This window comes from Prionailurus viverrinus, chromosome D2 (assembly GCF_022837055.1).
Source record: "Prionailurus viverrinus isolate Anna chromosome D2, UM_Priviv_1.0, whole genome shotgun sequence".
Classification (NCBI taxonomy): domain Eukaryota; kingdom Metazoa; phylum Chordata; class Mammalia; order Carnivora; family Felidae; genus Prionailurus; species Prionailurus viverrinus.
In genome coordinates, this window is record NC_062571.1 from 13,209,735 (window position 1) to 13,228,706 (window position 18,972).

Consider the following 18,972-nt stretch of genomic DNA (forward strand, 5'->3'; position numbering starts at 1 on the left):
AGTTCGAGCCCCGTGTTGGGCTCTGTGCTGACGGCTCAGAGCCTAGAGCCTGCTTCGGATTCTGTGTCCCTCTCCCCCTACCCAACTCACACTTTGTCTCTCAAAAAATATATAAACATTGAAAAGACAACTTTTTTAAATAAAATACCTCACACAATAAGCTAGGATATATCAGTTTCCTACTGCTACTATACAACTACACAAAGTTATTATCTTACAGTTTTGGAGGTCAGAAGCCTGATGAGAGTCTCACTGGACTAAAGTCAAGGTGCTGCAAAGCTGTCTTCCCCTCTGGAGGCTCTAGAGGAAAAGCTGCTACCTTGCCTTTTCCAGCTTCTAGAGGCTGCACTCGTTCTTAAGCTTCCTGCCTCCCTTCCATCTTCAAAACCCACAATGGCCGGTTGAAACTTTCTCACATCACGACAAGTGCCGGCACTGCCTTCTTCTTCCACTTCTACTTCCAAGGATCCTTAGGATTACACTGAGCCCACGTGACAATCTCCCTATCTTAAAGTCAGCTGATTAGCAACCTTAATTCCACCTGCTACCCCAATTCTCCCTTGCCACGAAACTGAATAATGCTCCCAGGTCCTGAGATATCCTTGTTTGAGGGAAGGGAGCATTATTCTGCCCACCACGGCACATCATCTTTACTTAAAATAAACGTGTTTTAAAATCTGCATATGATGCTATTTCAGGAAATTACATTTCCATCCCCAAGCCATTTGCAAAACATTAGAACTGCTCTATTTCTTTTTTAAGTAAATTTTTAAAATGTTTATCTACAATAGTTAACACTATGCACCAGTAACTGACCCAAGTGCTTAAACATCTTAACTCGTTTAGTTATAACACATACTGAAGTAACACCAGGAGTAATTACTAAATCTGCATTCGATTTCTCCTATCTTTGTACCAATTCCACCTGATGACTTCTAAAAGAAATCTTAGGGGCACCTGGGTGGCTCAGTTGGCTAAGCGTCTGACTCTTGCTTCCGACCCGACTCAGGTCGTGATCTCACGGGTCTCATGAGTTCGAGCCTTATGTCGGCTCTGTGCTGACAGTGCAGAGTCTGTTTGGGATTCGCTGTCTCCCTCTCTCTCTCTCTGCCCTGCCCCATTTGCGTTCTCTCTGTCTTAAAACAAATAAATAAACATTAAAAAAATTATTTTTATTTTTTTAATGTTTATTTATTTTTGAGAGAGAGAGAGAGAGACCAAGTGCAGTAGGGCAGGGGCAGAGAGAGGAAGACACAGAATCCAAAGCAGGCTCCAGGCTCAGAGCTGTCAGCACAGAGCCCGATGCAGAGCTCGGAACCCACGAGCCGTGAGATCATGACCTGAGCCAAAGTCAGATGCTTAACCAACTGAGCCACACAGGTGCCTCCCCCCACAAATTTGTTAATAAATAAATAAATAAATAAATAAATAAATAAATAAATAATAAATAAATACATGCATACATAAAATCCCAAAGTAGCATCTTTGAGGTAAAATAATAGAGAATGCGCTCATACAATCAGATAATTAATAGAGTAAATAAAGAATAGCTCCCTCTTTGCACAATTATAATTTCAGTTAAAAAACTGCCTGATAATACATACACGAAGGAAGTGTCAAACTCACAGGCAATTTAATAAATGAAAATATGTACTACTTCATATTCACTAAATTACCATGAAATAGCTTCCATCTGTATTATTAGATTTGGGATGCACTACTCCGAGCTGCCTTTACAAACAGAGCCTTATTCTCATCAGCTGCTGGGAATACTAGCTTCTAGCAATTAGCCCTCAACTATGGTCCCACTTTTAGAACCAAAAAAAAAAAGTGCCTTGCACAAGCACATACACCCTTCCACATACCAGGATCCAGTGATGGATCATCACAGATGTAAATGCCCAGCCCCTCATCTCAACTAGGAAAATCTCTGAAGGGCCCCCTATCTATCTTCAGAATTGCCCACAGGGTCAGGTGAAACTTTTGTTTAGATGACATCACAGGGGCACCTGGCTGGCTCAGTCAGTGGAGTATGCAACTCTTGATCTTAGGGGTTTTGAGTTCCAGCCCCACACTGGGTGTAGAAATTACTTAAAAAAATAATTTTGAAAAAAAAAAACAAACTGCACAGCAAAGGAAACAATCAACCAAACTAAAAGGCAACCTAAGGAATGGAAGAAGATATTTGCAAATGACATATCTGATAAAGGGTTAGTATCTAAAATATATAAAGAACTTATAAAACTCAACATACACAAAAAAACAAATTAATTCGATTAAAAATGGGCAGAAGACATGAATAGACTTTTCTCCAAAGATATACCAATAGCCAATAGACACATGAAAAGATGCTCAATATTACTCATCATCAGGGAAATGCAAATCAAAATTACAATATTACTTGACACCTGTCACAATGGCTAAAATCCAAAACACAAGAAACAGAAAGTGTTGGTAAGGATGTGAAGAAAAAGGAACCCTCGTGCACTCCTGGTGAGAATGCAAACCAGTAAAGCCATTGTACAAAACAGTATGGGGGTTCCTCAAAATATTAAAAATAAAATTACCACCTGATCCAGTAATTGCACGACTAGGTATTTATCCAAAGAATATGAAAACACTAATTCAAAAAGACATATGCACCCCTATATTTACTGCAGCATTATTTATAATAGTCAAATTATGGAAACAGCCAATGTGTCCACCGATTGACGAATGGATAAAGATGTGGCATATATAAAAGGCAAAAATAAAAAAGGAATGAAATCTTGCCATTGGCAACAACATGGATGGAGCTAGAGAATATAATACTAAGCAAAATAAGTCAGAGAAATCATTTCACTCATATGTGGAATTTAAGAAACAAAACAAAAGAATCAAAGGGAAAAAAAAAGAGACAAACCAAGAAACCGACTCTTAACTATAGAGAACAATCTGATGGTTATCAGAGTGGAGATGGGGGTGGGGGGTGAATGGGTGAAAGGGGACTAAGAGTACACTTATCTTGATGAACACAGGAAAAATGTAAAGAATTGCTGAATCACTACATTGTACACTTGAAACCAACACAACAATGTATGCTAACTATACTGGAATTAAAATTAAAAAATAAAAATAATAATAAATAAATTTAAAAATAAGAGAATGAGGGGTGCCTGGGTGGCTCAGTCAGTTAAGCGTCCGACTTCGGCTCAGGTCATGATCTCACAGTTCATGAGTTCGAACCCCACATCGGGCTCTGTGCTGACAGCTCAAAGCCTGGAACCTGCTGTGGATTCTGTGTCTCCCTCTCTGCTCCTCCTCCCTCTCAAAAATGAATAAACATTAAAAAAAATTGTTAATAAAAAATAAAAAAAATACAAGAATGATATTATTTAAAAGGAAAAAAAGTTACCACACCAAAAAGACTCTGTAAGTATGTATGATGATGAATGTTAACTAGACTTAACTTGGTGATCATTTTGCAATATATACAGATATCAAATCATTGTTTCGTATACCTGAAACTAATATAATGTTATATGTCAATTATATCTTAACAAAAAATGTAAGCAAAATAATACTATAGAAATATAAATATATTCCAAATAATAAATGAAAGAAGACATCACAAATTGTATTTATATCGATTTAAGCTACTTCAAATACATATACACGTGGATTAATGACAAAAGAAATTTCCAAAAAATTCTTAGTTTTTGAGGGTAGGGTATGAAAATTCAAGATTATGAGTTGTTTTAAGTTTACTCAGAAGATATTTTAACATTCAATTAATATAAAATAGTAACACTAAATAATTAGATAAATGTAAAATGAAATAAAACCATAGACCACAGGATATTGTTACCCGAACAAAACAATGGTATATAAGAATATAAGAAGCATCTACAAATTGTTTCTTATTGTTACAAAGCACTATGGGGGGGGGGGGGGGAGCACTACAGAGAAGCCTACAAAGAAACAATCCAGAATAAATAAATACACACACCACACACACACACACACACACTTATAATTTACCTGCCACAGGAGGGACAACACCAGAAAAACGCACTGTTGCATGTTCTCCATTAACTTCAACTCGTCGACCAATGACACTTTTTGTGTCATTCATGATAATATAGCCAGAATCCAAAATATGAGGAGATCTAGGAAGAAAATTACAAAATTGACAAGATCTTAATAAAGTCCTTAAAATTTATTTTTTTCATGTATCGAGATATTCCTTTTTTTTTAATGTTTATTTTTTGAGATAGACACACACACACACACACACACACACACACACACACACACACACGAGTGGGGGAGGGGCAGAGAGGGAGACACAGAATCTAAAGCAGGTTCCAGGCTCTGAGCTGTCGGCACAGAGCTCAACACATCACCCAAACTTGTGACCTGTGAGATCCTGACCTGAGCCAAAGTCAGATGCTTAACCCACTGAGCCACCCAGGCGCCCCTTCACTTTAGTGAGATATTCTTGAGGTCAACACTCCTGCAATTTAGTCTTCATATTTTGGTGAAGAGAAGGACCTATAGGTTTATGTGGCATATTCTCATAGTTTCATTTTACTTTACTTTCTAACTATATTTTGATAACAATGTTTATTTTGAGAGAGAGAGAGAGAGAGAGAGAGAGAGAAGAGAGCGCACACATGAGCAAGGGAGGGGCAGAGAGAGGGAGAGAGAAAATCCCAAGCAGACTCCATGCCATCAGCACAGAGCCTGATGTGGGGCTTGAACCCACAAACTGTGAGATCATCATCATGATTATGAGCTGAAACAGAGTCAGACACTCGACCAACTGGGCCACCCAGGCACCCCAATAATATGTTTTTTAAATGTTGCTCAACTCCAGTTAGCTCACATCACATAACTTGTCTATTCTGTCATCTACTGAAGGGGATAGGAAGGAAAGGAGAATGGAAGAGAGGGGGGCAGGGGCGCCTGGGGGGCTCAGTCAGTTAAGTGTCAGACTTTTGATTTCGGCTCAGGTCGTGATCTCATAGTCAGGCGATCAGCCCCGTGTAGAGCTCCATGCTGCGCACGGAGCCTGCTTGAGATTATCTTTCTCCCTCTCACTCTGCTCCGACTCCTCTCTAAAATAAAAAATAAATTAAATAAATAAAAAAAACAAAAAAGGAGGAGAAAAGTGATAGAGAACAGGACAAGAAAACAGGCAATATGGGCATTGTTATCTCTTGAGGATGGGAGAAAAAAACAAATCCATAGACATAGGAAGCAACACATACAATGAACAATAAATAAAAATTAAACTCTAGGGGCACCTGCCTGGCTCAGTTGGTGGAACATGTAGCACTTGATCTCGGGGTCGTGAGTTCAAGCCCCACATTGGACACAGAGCTTACTAAAACAAAACAAACAAAAAACCGTGAAACTTGGGGCGCCTGGGGGGCTCAGTCGGTTAAGAGCCCAACTTTGGCTCACGTCATGATCTCATGGTTTGTGGGTTCAAGTCCCACATCAGGCTCTGTGCTAACAGTTCAGAGCCTGGAGCCTGCTTCAGATTCTGTGTCTCCCTCTCTTTCTGTCCCTCCCCCTCACATTCTGTCTCTCACTCTCAAAAAATGAATAAACATTAAAAAAAATAAAAAAAAACCAAACCATTAAAATCGAATAAAAAGACAGAACCATGAAACTAAAGAGAAGGCCCTAAAGGGAGACAGAGTGAAAAGTATCTCCTATCCAGGAATGGTAACTAGATCCACCTCCTACTTCACAGGAAAGCAGAAGACTGAGGAACATGTGAAAAGACACTGTCAGCCAAAATCCAGACAGTGGGGAACCCTACCGTCAAACAAGTTAGTTTCTTCAACACAAGGAGAACACAAGAAGAAAAAGAAAGACATGGAGGGAGAACAAACAGATTTAAAAAAACTGAAGACAACCAATTGCAACACTGGACTTCGTTTGGACCCTAATTTTTTAAAAAAGTGTAAGTAACTTTAAAGTAAAAACTTGTGAGAATATTGAAAATTTGAACACTGACTAAATTTGATATTAAAGAAAAACTGTTTGGGGCACCTGGGTAGCTCAGTCGGTTAAGCGGCCGACTTCGGCTCAGGTCATGATCTCACGGTCCGTGAGTTCGAGCCCCGCGTCGGGCTCTGTGCTGACAGCTCAGAGCCTGGAGCCTGCTTCGGATTCTGTGTCTCCCTCTCTCTCTGACCCTCCCCCGTTCGTGCTCTGTCTCTCTCTGTCTCAAAAATAAATAAATGTTAAAAAAAATAAAGAAAGAAAAATAAAGAAAAACTGTTTAAGACTCAATGAAATACCAATCGTAATTTCCACAGAACTAGAACCATTCATGCTAAAATCTGTATGGAACCACAATAGACCCCAAACAGCCAAACCAATCTTGAGAAAGAACAAAGCCAGAGGCATCACAATCCTGGATTTCAAGTTATAGACAAAGCTATAGTAATCAAAACAGTATGGTACTGGCACAAAATTTAGACAAATAAATAGAACAAAATGGAGAGCCCAGAAATAAACCCACACCGGTATGGTCAATTAATTGATGACAAAAGAGGCAAGACTACCCAATGGAAAAAGACAGTCTCTTCAATAAACAGTGCTGGGAAAACAGGAGAGCTACATGCAAGAGAACAAACCTGGATCACTTTCTGACACCATACACAACAGTAAACTTAAAATAGATTAAAGACCTAAATATGAATCCTAAAACCACAAACTCCTAGGAGAAAACATAGGCAATAATTTCTTGGACATCAGCCTTAGCAACATTTTTCTAGATACGTCTCCTGACGTGCGGGAAACAAATGCAAAAATAAACGACTGGCACTCCACCAAGATAAAGAGCTTTTGTACAATGAAGGAAACAATCAACAAAACAAAAAGGCAACCTACTGAATAGGAGCAGATATTTGCAAATGATATATCGGATAAGGAATTAATATCCAAAATACGTAAAGAATTTATACAATTCAACAACGAAACTACAAACAATCCAATTAAAATAAGCGGAGGACCTGAAGAAACATTTTTTCTAAAGAAGACATGGCCAACAGACACATTGAAAGGATGCTCGACATCACTAATCACCCAGGAAATGCAAATCAAAATCACCATGAGATATAACCTCTATACCTGTTAGAATGGTTAGTGCCAAAAAGACCAGAAATAACAGGTGTTGGTGAGGATGTGGAGGGAAAAAACAAAAAACAACAAAAACAAAACAAAACAAAAAAAACCCTTGTGCCCTGTTGGTGGGAATGTAAATTGGTGCAACCACTGTGGAAAACAGTATGGAGGGTCCTCAAAAAATTAAAAATAGAAATACCATATGACGCAGCAATTCCACTACTGGGTATTTACCTAAAGAAAATAAAAACACTGTATCAGTTTGAAAAGATGTATGCGTCCTGTGTTTATTGCAGTATTACTTCCAATAGCCAAGATGTAGAAGCAACTCAAGTGTCCACTGATAGACAAATGGATAAGGAAGAGTGGTGTGTGTGTGTGTGTGTGTGTGTGTGTGTGTGTGTGTGTGTCAGACGAATACTATGCAGCCATAAAAAAGGATGATTTTGAGCCATTTGCAACAACACGGATGGACCTAGAGGGTCTTATGCTAAGTGAAATAATTCAGACTGAGAAAGACCAATATCATATGATTTCATTCATATGTGGAATCTAAAAGCAACAATAAATGAATACACAAAAAAAAAGCAGAATCAACCTTAAATACAGAGCTGATATTTGCCAGAGGTGAATGGGGTGGGGGTGAATTGGCAAAACAGGAGATACAGGCTTCCAGTTATGGAATGAGTAAGTCACAGGAAGAAAAGTCACAGCATAGGGAATACAGTCGATGACACTGTAACAACGTTCTATGGTGACAGATGGTAGCTTCACTTGTGATGAGCAAAGCATAACGTATAGAGAAACTGAATCACAATGTTGTATACCTGAAGCTAATGTACCACTGTGTATCAACTATACTCAAATAATTTCTAACATAAAAATTCAAATGTAAAAAAATTTAAATGTTTAAATTTAACGATAATTATCCTAAAAAATAGTTTTCACTAGTTTTAAATGCCTTTTCAATTTTCATTAACATGTAAACAGAATTTTTTACAAGTGAAATAGATACATAATTTCTATTCTACTTCTTTTATTAACAGGTGAACATTTTTCTATACAGCCACAGAATTATCATCTTAAGCTCTTTAATGTTGACCTGTAGATCCACAATTTACTTAATCATTTCTATCCCTCCCCCCCCCCCAAAAAAACAGCTAAAAACATGGTTTTGTTTTTAAATTATTCTTGTCCCCTGAAGTATTTCCCTGGGAAAAATTCTTGAGACAATTATTCAAAGTAAATAAACATGTTTAAGATTCGAGAAAGCCATGGCCAGACTGTCCATTCAAAAACAAAGTTAAATACTAACACTGACACTAAAAGAAAATCTACTTGTTTACTTGTTTCTATAAAGTCTTATGAATTCCCATGAAGAACTTTTTTTTTTATTTTATTTTAAAAAAAATTTTTTTAACGTTTATTTATTTTTGAGACAGAGAGAGACAGAGCATGAACGGGCGAGGGGCAGAGAGAGAGGGAGACACAGAATCGGAAACAGGCTCCAGGCTCTGAGCCATCAGCCCAGAGCCCGACGCAGGGCTCGAACTCACGGACCGCGAGATCGTGACCTGAGCTGAAGTCGGACGCTTAACCGACTGAGCCACCCAGGCGCCCCTCCATGAAGAAATTCAAGTCAGGTCTTCTCTATTCTATACTTGTACAACTAACTTTTTTAAACTAATCTCTACACCCAACATGGGGCTAAAACTCACGACCCCAAAATCAGGAGTTGTGCGCTCTACTGACAGAGGCACGTGCCCCTTGTACAACTAATCATTGAAGCAGGACTTAACACATCATTATTCATGTAAATGCAGAACTTTACATTTATATATACTGAACATTGAACACCCCATTAATTATCTCTCCCAGCTCTGTCCTGTGCAATTTTTGTAAGATCGAAACAAAATGTATATGTGTGTGTGTGTGTGTGTGTGTGTGTCTGTGTCTGTGTGTATTAGATATATGACTTTGACCAAAGACAGAACCCATACAAATTGTGAGTAAAACTTTTCAGTTATAAGCCCTCCTATTATCCAGTTCACATGCAAGAACATCATGAACTTTGTGAAATGCTCCCCTGAAATCAAAATAAACTGTCAGTCCCAGAATATACTGTCAATCAGAGGAATGGGGTAACTTAAACACCTCTGAGTTGTATGAATATTTTTGGAAGGAACAGTTGTTCCTTTGTGATTTGTTCTATTGACAATAATGAGTACGAGAAGGAAGATAATGATGATCAACAGAGAAAGTAAATACTGCACTGTTCTCTGCAAATTTCCCTGGCTTGTCAGGGAATTGCAATCCAAACAAACAAACAAAGGCAAATTTAGCAAGACTCGCTCAACTCTTCCTACTTCCTTAGGATTACTGCTTTTCTAAATGTTCACAAATATCTTTCCTAGAGGTTCTATTTCCCCTTGTTCATTACTCTTTAAAGATTACGGACAGGAATTTTTGCAATTGTATTTCCCAGTTCTTTCATGAATTACTACATGTAATTTCTCTTGGAATGCAGGCTAATTCAAAATGGCCAAACACTATACCACCTCCTTTTATCTTCAACATGCTTTTAAACAGGCTTTTTTTTTTAAAGACAGGAATCATTTTCCATAGACACGACAAAAGATAAAAAATTGAGTCAATCTGTGATTTTTCTGTCATCTCTATGCAACATTAAATATATTTTCAAAAGATGAAGCAAAGGTGGCAAAATGTTAACAATCGCTAAATAAAGGCAACGAGTATCTGGGTGTTTCCTATGTTTCAAAATATTCAAGATTTAAACTAAAAGCCGTATATTACTACACCCAAGGCATTTGTACTACTTTTTAGTCTAGATCAATCCTAGAAGCTTCTTTTCTTATCTTCCCATTTTTTCACAAATTGATTTGGAGGCTCAACCTTACCAGTATTTTTCTGAAGAGGTCCATTCAAGTGTCTCAAAGTCATTGTTATGCTGTTTCTTCTTCCATTTCAGGGATGCTCCTTATATTTTTCCAGATACATCTTTCTCACTTAATTTTTTTTCTTTAAAAAATTTTTAATGTTTATTTATTTTTGAAAGAGAGAGAGAGAGAGAGAGAGAGAGAGAGAGACAGAGCATGAGTGGGAGGGGGCAGAGAGAGAGAGGGAAACACAGAATCGGAAGCAGGCTCCAGGCCTCGAGCTGTCAGCACAGAGTCCAACACAGGGCTCGAACTTGGGAATGGCAAGATTGTGACCTAGGCCGAAGTCGGACGCTTAACCAACTAAGTCATCCAGGTGCCCCTTTTCTTTTATTTTTTAAAGTTTACCTAACCATTTTGAAGAGAGAGAGAGAGAGAGAGAGGCAAGAGAGAAAGGAAGAGAATCCCAAGCAGGCTCCACACTGTCAGCGCAGAGCCCCAAGTGGGGCTCCACACTCACAAACCATGAAATCATGACCTGAGCCCAAGTTGGATGCTTACCCAACTAAGCCACCCAGGTGCCCCTCTCACTTAATTTTTTAAATAGATGATACTCAAAAGAATAAAAGGGAATACACTAAAAGTTTCCCTTCCATTCCTGCTAGTCATTAGCTCTTTCCACTGGCAACAGTTTTATTAGTATCTTATAGTATCTTCCACACACATTTTGTGCTTATACAGGCTGATATGCTTTTTCCTTTCTTTACACAAATGATACCATGCTCTATATGGGGTTCTATTCCTTACATTTTCATTTAATAATATAACCTGGAAATTTACCCACAGCCATGTCAGAAGCTTTTACATTTTTTATGGCTACACAGTATTTGTATAGATATACCATAATTTATATAACCAGTCTTCACAAACTGATGGACTTAGGTTACTTCCAAGTCTTTGCTATTATAAATAATACGGCAAAGATTAAACCTTCTCAATTATTTTTTATACCTGTGCAAAAATAACTGTAGTAAACAATCTCAAACTGGGTATTGCTGAATCAAAGGGGAAGAGCATTTTTAATGTTGAGAGCTAATAACAAATGTCCCTTTTTAGGAACTGCACCAATTCACAATCCTACCAGCACCGTATGCAAGCCCCAGTATCATCACAACGTTGCCCTTCGCAGAATAATCTTTGGTTGCTTGTCAGTCTGATAAGTGAAACATACATTTTATTTACATTTCCTTTTATGAGGGAAGCTGAGCATCTATTCATTTTGATTCCCTTTTCTATGAATTACTTGTTCACATCCTTTACCCACTTTACTCATCTTTTTCTTAAGCTGTTTTTAAAAATATAAGCTGTTTTCTGGATGTTCTTCACAATGAGATGACTACATAATTCCTCAAATAAAATACTTTGAAAAGAATTGCAAGGAAAGGGGCGCCTCGGTGGCTCAGTCGGTTAGGCGGCCGACTTCGGCTTAGGTCATGAGCTCATGGTTCATGAGTTCGAGCCTCGCGTCAGGCTCTGTGCTGACAGCTCGGAGCCTGGAGCCTGCTTCAGAATCTGTGACTCCCCCTCTCTCTCCGTCCCCTCCCCAGCTCATGCTCTGGTCATGCTCTGTCTCTCAACTAATAAAGAAACATTAAAAAAAATTTTTTTTAAAGAATTGCAAGGAAGGACACAAGCAGGTAATTGTACGACCATGTTCACGGCGCTATTATTCACAAATAGCCAAAAGATGGAACTAACCCAAATATCCGTTGATGGATGAATGGATCAGCACAATGTGGTATACACATATAGTCAAATATTATTCAGCCTTAAAAAGAAAGGAAATTCTGTCACATGCTATATAACATGAAGGAACCCTGGGAACATCATGCTAAGTGAAATAAGCCAGTAACAAAAGGACAAATACTCTATGATTCCATTTAAATGAAATACCTAGAGTAGCCAAGTTCATAGAGAAAGTGGAATTGTGGTTGCCAATGGCTGTGGAAAGGGGGAAATAGTGTTAATGGCTACAGTGTTACAGTTTTGCAAGATGAAAAGAGTTCTGGAGACATAGGAGTTAAGATTGCACAACAGTGTGAATGTACTTAACACTACTCAATTGTACACCTAAAATCGTTAAGAGGGTCTGGGGCACCTGGCTCGCTCAGTCTGTGGAGCATGAGACTCGTGGTCTCAGGGTTGTGAGTTTGAGCCCCATGCTGGGTGTAGAGATTACTTAAAAAAAAAAAAAAAATCCTCAAGGGATGCCTGGGTAGTTCAGTCAGTTAAGGGTCTGACTCTTGATTTCAGCTCAGGTCATGATCTAGAAGTTCTTGAGTTTGAGCTCCACGTTGGGCTCCTTGGTGGCAGTGTGGAGCCTGCTTGGAAGTTTCTCTCTCCCTCTCTCTGCCCCTCCTTGCACACTCTCTCTCTCAAAATAAATAAATAAACTTTAAAAAACTGTTTTAAATTATTTTTTAAAACTTGTCACAGCGCCTGGGTGGTTCAATCGGTTAAGCCTCTGACTTTGGCTCAGGTCATGATCTCATGGTACATGGGTTTGAGCCCTGCATCAGGCTCTGTGCTGACAGCTCAGAGCCTGGAGCCTGCTTTGGATTCTGTGTTTCCCTTTCTCTGCCCCTCCCCTGCTCATACTCTGTCTGTCTCTCTCTCTCTCTCTCAAAATAAAGACTAAAAAAAGGTGAACCTAAGGGCAGGGAAGCAAAAATATAAAAACAGGGAGGGGGACAAAACATAAGAGACTCTTAAATATGGAGAACAAACAGAGGGTTACTGGAGGGGTTGTAGGAGTGGGGGATGGGCTAAATGGGTAAGGGGCATTAAAGAATCCACCCCTGAAATCATTGTTACACTATATATGCTAACCAACTTGGATGTAAATTTAAAAAATAAACAAATAAAAAAGAATTTTAAAAAATTTTAAATAAATAAATAAAAATAAATTTAAAAATTTTTTAGTATTTTTCAAAAATTGTCAGGGCGCCTGGTGGTTCAATCTTAAGGTTAAGCATCTGACTCTTGATTTCAGCTGGGGTCATAATCTCACCATTCCTGATATGGAGCCCCACATCAGGATCTGTGCTTACAGTGCAGGGCCTGCTTGGGAGTGTCCCCCCTGCCCCCACTCTGTCCCTCCCGTTATCGCTCTCTCTCAAAATAAACTTTAAAAAAAAAAAAACTGTTAAGATGGTCAATGTTATCTGTATTTCAGCACAATTAAAAAAAAAAACACGAGGGGCACCTGCCTGGCTGAGCCCAATATTTCAAGTTTTAGAGAGCTCTGATTTGCTTCCACTTTAATTGGGACACTGAATCATTAAAATATGGTATTTCATGGGAATAGCCATATGCTTACCTCTTTGAAACTACACTACATATAATGCATCCTTCAACTGAGCTCTTCATTAAGACAATTGTTTGGAGACTATAGATGCTGGCGAGGATGTGGAGAAACGGGAACCCTCTTGTACTCTTGGTGGGAATGCAAACTGGTGCAGCTGCTCTGGAAAACACTGTGGAGGTTCCTCAAAAAATTAAGAATAGACCTACCCTATGACCCAGCAGTAGCACTTGCTAGGAATTTACCCAAGGGATATGGGAGTGCTGATGCATAGGGGCACTTGTACCGCAATGTTTATAGCAGCACTTTCAACAATAGCCAAATTATGGAAAGAGACTAAATGTCCATCGACTGATGAATGGATAAAGAAATTGTAGTTTATATACACAATGGAATACTACTTGGCAATGAGAAAGAATGAAATCTGGCCTTTGGTAGCAATGTGGATGGAACTGGAGAGTGTTACGCTAAGTGAAATAAGTCATACAGAGAAAGACAGATACCATATGTTTTCACTCTTATGTGGATCCAGAGAAACTTAACAGAAGACCATGGGGGAGGGGAAGGGGGAAAAATGGTTAGAGAGGAAGGGAGCCAAACCATAAGAGACTCTTAAAAACTGAGAATAAACTGAGGATTGATGGGGGGTGGGAGAGGGGAAAGTGGGTGATGGACATTGAGGAGGGCACCTGTTGGGATGAGCACTGGGTGTTGCATGGAAACCAATTTGACAATAAATTTCATATTTAAAAAAAAAAAGACAATTGCTTGCAAGCGAAAAAAAAAGACAATTGTTTGCAAGCGTGTGTATAGAAGCTAACGGAAATAGCTGTATGCTTAACTCATTAAAAATACATTGTTTTTAAAAAAATGGAAAAAAAAAAGAATATGGTATTTCTTCTCCACTCTTCAAATTATACCTGCCCTAGGAAGCAGTTTGATTATATTCAACATTTTTTTCATTGAGAAGATTCAAAAATAGCTTCTTTTCCCACAATCTTTGAGGCTCTTTCACTTCACTTATTTCTTCCTCCTTGTTGATGAGAATTCAAAACAAAGGAATCTTTCCTCTCATTTTGTTTCTGCCAAGGAACTTAACAATGGACACCCCCCCCCCCCCCCACTCCACACACAAATCAGGTCTTTTCCAGAGAAAAGAAGCCTCTAGCAGAATTTAAGACAGCTGAAATCTTTCATGATTTATCTGATTTTTGTGCCTCTTTTATAATCTGTCTGTATTAGGAGGATAACAACCTTATTCTCTTTACCAAATGATATACAGCATAATCTATAGATCTCTTCTATTCCTCAGTCCTAGCATTGTCCCTTGTGCTTTCTACCCTAATGTCACTACTCTTCGCGCCAAACAAGTATGTATATCTTCCTGATATATACTCTTCAGCTCTCAAATGTTACATTGGATTGTTTTTAACAAAGACATGTATTTCCATTCCAATAATGAGCCCATCCCAGCAAATTTCAGTGATATTCACGGTATTGCAGGTATCCTCCTGGAACGGAAACTTGAGACCACACGTTCAGGTACTTGCTTTTGCTACAATTTCTCCCTAAAATCTTTTGGCTGTCTCCTCCATTACTTTGGTTATATATAACACTCTTTCTTCTCAACAGCATCCAATTTCCATAGTGTCAGGAGCAATTTTTCCCTCTTTATAGAATGTTAGTATCCATTCCTCTCAATCACATTTTCTTAATTCCTACTGGGAACTATTTTTCTCAATTCCTCTGAGAGGCAGACTACTTTAGAATGAGGCTGATCATTACCTGGGAAGACAAGAAAAGAAATGGCCTAGCATCTGAGTTATTATCTATGCTTATTAGGAATAAAAGATGAGAGGGAATATATCTTCAGTGGTTAAGTCATGACCACCAGAAACTCAGACTAAAGGTAGGTCAAGGTTAGTACCTGGCCTTGATGGTATTCAAGAAAACATACATGACTATCCCAAAAAGTGGGGACTGCACCATAATGGGACAATGCAGGTGGATATTGCTCAGAAACCCAAAGGCTGCATCTAGGAAGCTTGGCCAAAGAAATATAGTATAGGTCATGTAACTGGGATCAGGAGTAATTAACAAGAATAGAGAAGGGGCGCCTGGGTGGCGCAGTCGGTTAAGCGTCCGACTTCAGCCAGGTCACGATCTCGCGGTCCGTGAGTTTGAGCCCCGCGTCGGGCTCTGGGCTGATGGCTCAGAGCCTGGAGCCTGTTTCCGATTCTGTGTCTCCCTCTCTCTCTGCCCCTCCCCCGTTCATGCTCTGTCTCTCTCTGTCCCAAAAATAAAATAAAAACGTTGAAAAAAAAAATTAAAAAAAAAAAAAGAATAGAGAAGACCTCACTCAACTCCAGGTAGTTGGACCACTGGGCTGATTACCTGGACAGAGCCTAAGGGACATGTTTTTTACTCTAAATCCATAGACTCAAGGTATCTTCTAACTGAAATTCAGCATTTTCCAAAACTGTGCACATAGGCAAAAAAAAAAAAGTTGATTAGCAGCACCTGTGATCCCACATCTATCACATTACAGCTATTATAGATATCCCAAGATATATTTTACATGCATCACTATTTCAAAATTACAGCATTTAGGGGCGCCTGGGTGGCTCAGTCGGTTAAGCGCCCGACTTCAGCTTAGGTCACGATCTCGCGCTCCATGGGTTCCTGCCCCACGTCGGTCTCTGGGCTAATGGCTCAGAGCCTGGAGCCTGTTTCCGATTCTGTGTCTCCCTCTCTCTGCCCCTCCCCCATTCATGCTCTGTCTCTCTCTGTCTCAAAAATAAACGTTAATAAAAAAAATTTTTTTTAATTACAGCATTTATTAGACCTGCCACTAGATTCTGTCATTTAAAATATTAATGAACACACATTACATTACAATTTTTAAGTATTTTGATAACTTTATTTCACATAACTGGATTCTCATCTAAAAGCTTATGTTTTTTTCCAAGCTTTATTATTTGTTTATTCCAATTTAACTAAATTCCAGTTAGTTAACATACAGCGTAAAATTAGTTTCAAGTGTAGAATTTAGTGATTCAGCACTTCCATACAACAGCCAGTGCGCATCATAACAAGTGCCCTCCTTAAATTTCCCTCACCTATTTTATCCATCCCCCACCCACCTCCCTTCGCGTAACCATCAGTCTGTTCCCTGTAACTAACAGTCTGTTTTGGGTCACCTGGGTGGCTCAGTCAGTTAAGGGTCCAACTTCGGTTCAGGTCATTATCTCACGGTTCGTGAGTTAGAGCCCCGTGTCAGGCTCTGGGCTGACAGCATGGAGCCTGGAGCCTGCTTCAGGAGTCTATGTCTCCCTCTCTCTGCCCCTCCCCTGTGCACTCTCTGTCTGTCTCTCTCTCTTTCAAAAATAAACATTAAAAAAAATTTTTTTAAGTCTGTTTCTTGGTTTTCCTCTTTTCTTCTCCCTGTGTTTGTTTTGTTTCTTAAATTCCACACTAGCAAAATCATATGGTATGTCTTTCTTGGATTTATTTCGCTCAGTGTAATACCCTCTAGCCCTGTCCACATGGTTGCAAATGGCAGGATTTCATTCTTTTTTGTGGCTCAATAATATTCCATTATATACATATACCACATCTTTCTTATCCATTCATCAGTTGATGAACATTTGGGATCTTTACATAATTTGGCTATTGATAATGCTGCTGTAAACATCAGGGTGCATGTATCCCTTCAAATCAGTGTTTTTGTACATTTTTGTATCCTTTGGGTAAATACCTCTTGGTGCAATTGCTGATCATAGAGTAGTTCTATTTTTAACTTTTTAAGGAACCTCCACACTATTTTCTACAGTGGCTGCACCAGTTTGTATTCCCACCAATAGTGAGAGTGTTCTCCTTTCTCTGCATCCTTGCCAACACCTGTTGTTTCCTATGTTGTTAATTTTAGCCGTTCTGCCAGATGTTAGGTGGTATCTCATTATAGTTTTGATTTGTATTTCCCCAATGATGGGTAATGCTGAGCCTTTTTTCATGTGTCTGTTAGCCATCTGTATGTCTTCTTCAGAAAAATGTCTATTCATATCTTCTGCCCATTTCTTAACTGGATTATTTGTTTTTTGGGTGTTGGGTTTTATAAGTTCTTTATATGAAATCCTGTGTATTTTCTTTATTTAAAAACATTTTGGGGCACCTGGGTGGCTCAGTCGGTTAAGTGTCCGACTCCTGCTTTCGGCTCTGGTTATGATCTCACGATTTGTGAGATCGAACCCCACATCGGGCTCCAGGCTGACAGTTCGGAGCCTGCTTGGGAGTCTCTCTCTCCTCTCTTTCTCTGCCCCTCCCCCCTCAAATAAAGAAACACTTAAAAAAAAACATTCTAGGGGTGTCTGGCTGGCTCAGTCAGTAGCGTGTTGTCAGCAACTCTTGATCTTAGGGTTCCACGCTAGGTATAGAGATTACCTAAAAATAAAATCTTAAAAAAAATTCTAAGGAGCTCACAGACTTTATGAGACTGCTAAAGGGGTCTTTATCCTAGATAAAGAATCAAAGAAAATTTGAGGACATGACAGGCATCAAAGTAAATTATTTAAACTAAATTACATAGCCCTTTACAAAACGCTTTCATTTTCCTTATTCACAATACTCATTCAAAATTGCTGACAATTTCTTTAATTCTTCTACAGATTCTTCTAAAAAAACACTGGTTTGTTTGTGTTTTTTTCTTAATATATGTAGGCGTCACGCCCAGCATAGAGCCCAACATGGGGCTTGAACTCACAACCCTGAGATCAAGAAATGAGCTGTTACAGTACACTTCATTCAACTTCTCCAGTGATAGATGAAGAAACGTCAAGGGACTTTTTCCTTATACTAAAAGGCATGTGGCATCCTGGCCCTGGTATCCTCTGGTGACAGGAACGCAGACTGAAAGAAACAGTTCCACTAGTTTGTTCTGCATTCCGTTTCACCTGTTTGTCTCTGGAATCCATGTTGCTAACATCGTGTGTTTGTTGTTTAAAAAAATAATAATAATTAAAAAAAGAAATTAGGGGCGCCTGGGTGGCTCAGTCGGTTAAGCGGCTGACTTCAGCCCAGGTCATGATCTCACGGTCCGTGAGTTCGAGCCCCGCGTCGGGCTCTGTGCTGACCGCTCAGAGCCTGGAGCCTGTTTCAGATTCTGTGTCTCCCTCTCTCTGACCCTCCCCCGCTCATGCTTTGTCTCTCTCTGTCTCAAAAATAAATAAACGTTAAAAATAAAATAAAATAAAATAATAAAAAATAAAAAAAGAAATTAGCTGAGATCAAGAGTTGGATGCTCAATTGACTGAGCCACCCAGGTGCCCCCAACTGTGTTATTTTCTAAGAGTGGAAGAATCTTAACCTGGGAAAGGCATCTGAAGAGTTCCATCTATATTATCAAAATGGTTCTCACCTATTTTCTTCCATTTTTAGCCCAGCATCTTCCCCTTGTGGGAAGTGTATTTTCTCTGCCTGGTGGGCTGTCACTCACCCACCACAGGAGTGGACACATGGCCCAGGATGGACAATATAGTGACTCCTCACCTCTATTTCCTTGCATATAGCAACTGGTCCATACGTGAAGAC

General features: G+C 39.1%; 1 protein-coding gene across 2 annotated transcripts in view; it reads right to left on the reverse strand.

Annotated features, from left to right (window-relative positions):
* TBCE (tubulin folding cofactor E) overlaps positions 1-18,972 on the reverse strand; it is a 91,303-nt gene that overhangs the window by 64,696 nt on the left and 7,635 nt on the right. The window contains exon 2 of one of the 2 annotated variants that reach the window (XM_047824932.1): positions 4,021-4,148. In XM_047824932.1, the coding sequence (XP_047680888.1) occupies positions 4,021-4,114 (94 nt within the window). In that variant the 5' untranslated portion in view covers positions 4,115-4,148. Of the gene's footprint in view, positions 1-4,020; positions 4,149-18,972 lie in introns of those variants that run through there. The other variant, XM_047824933.1, reaches the window with a different exon arrangement.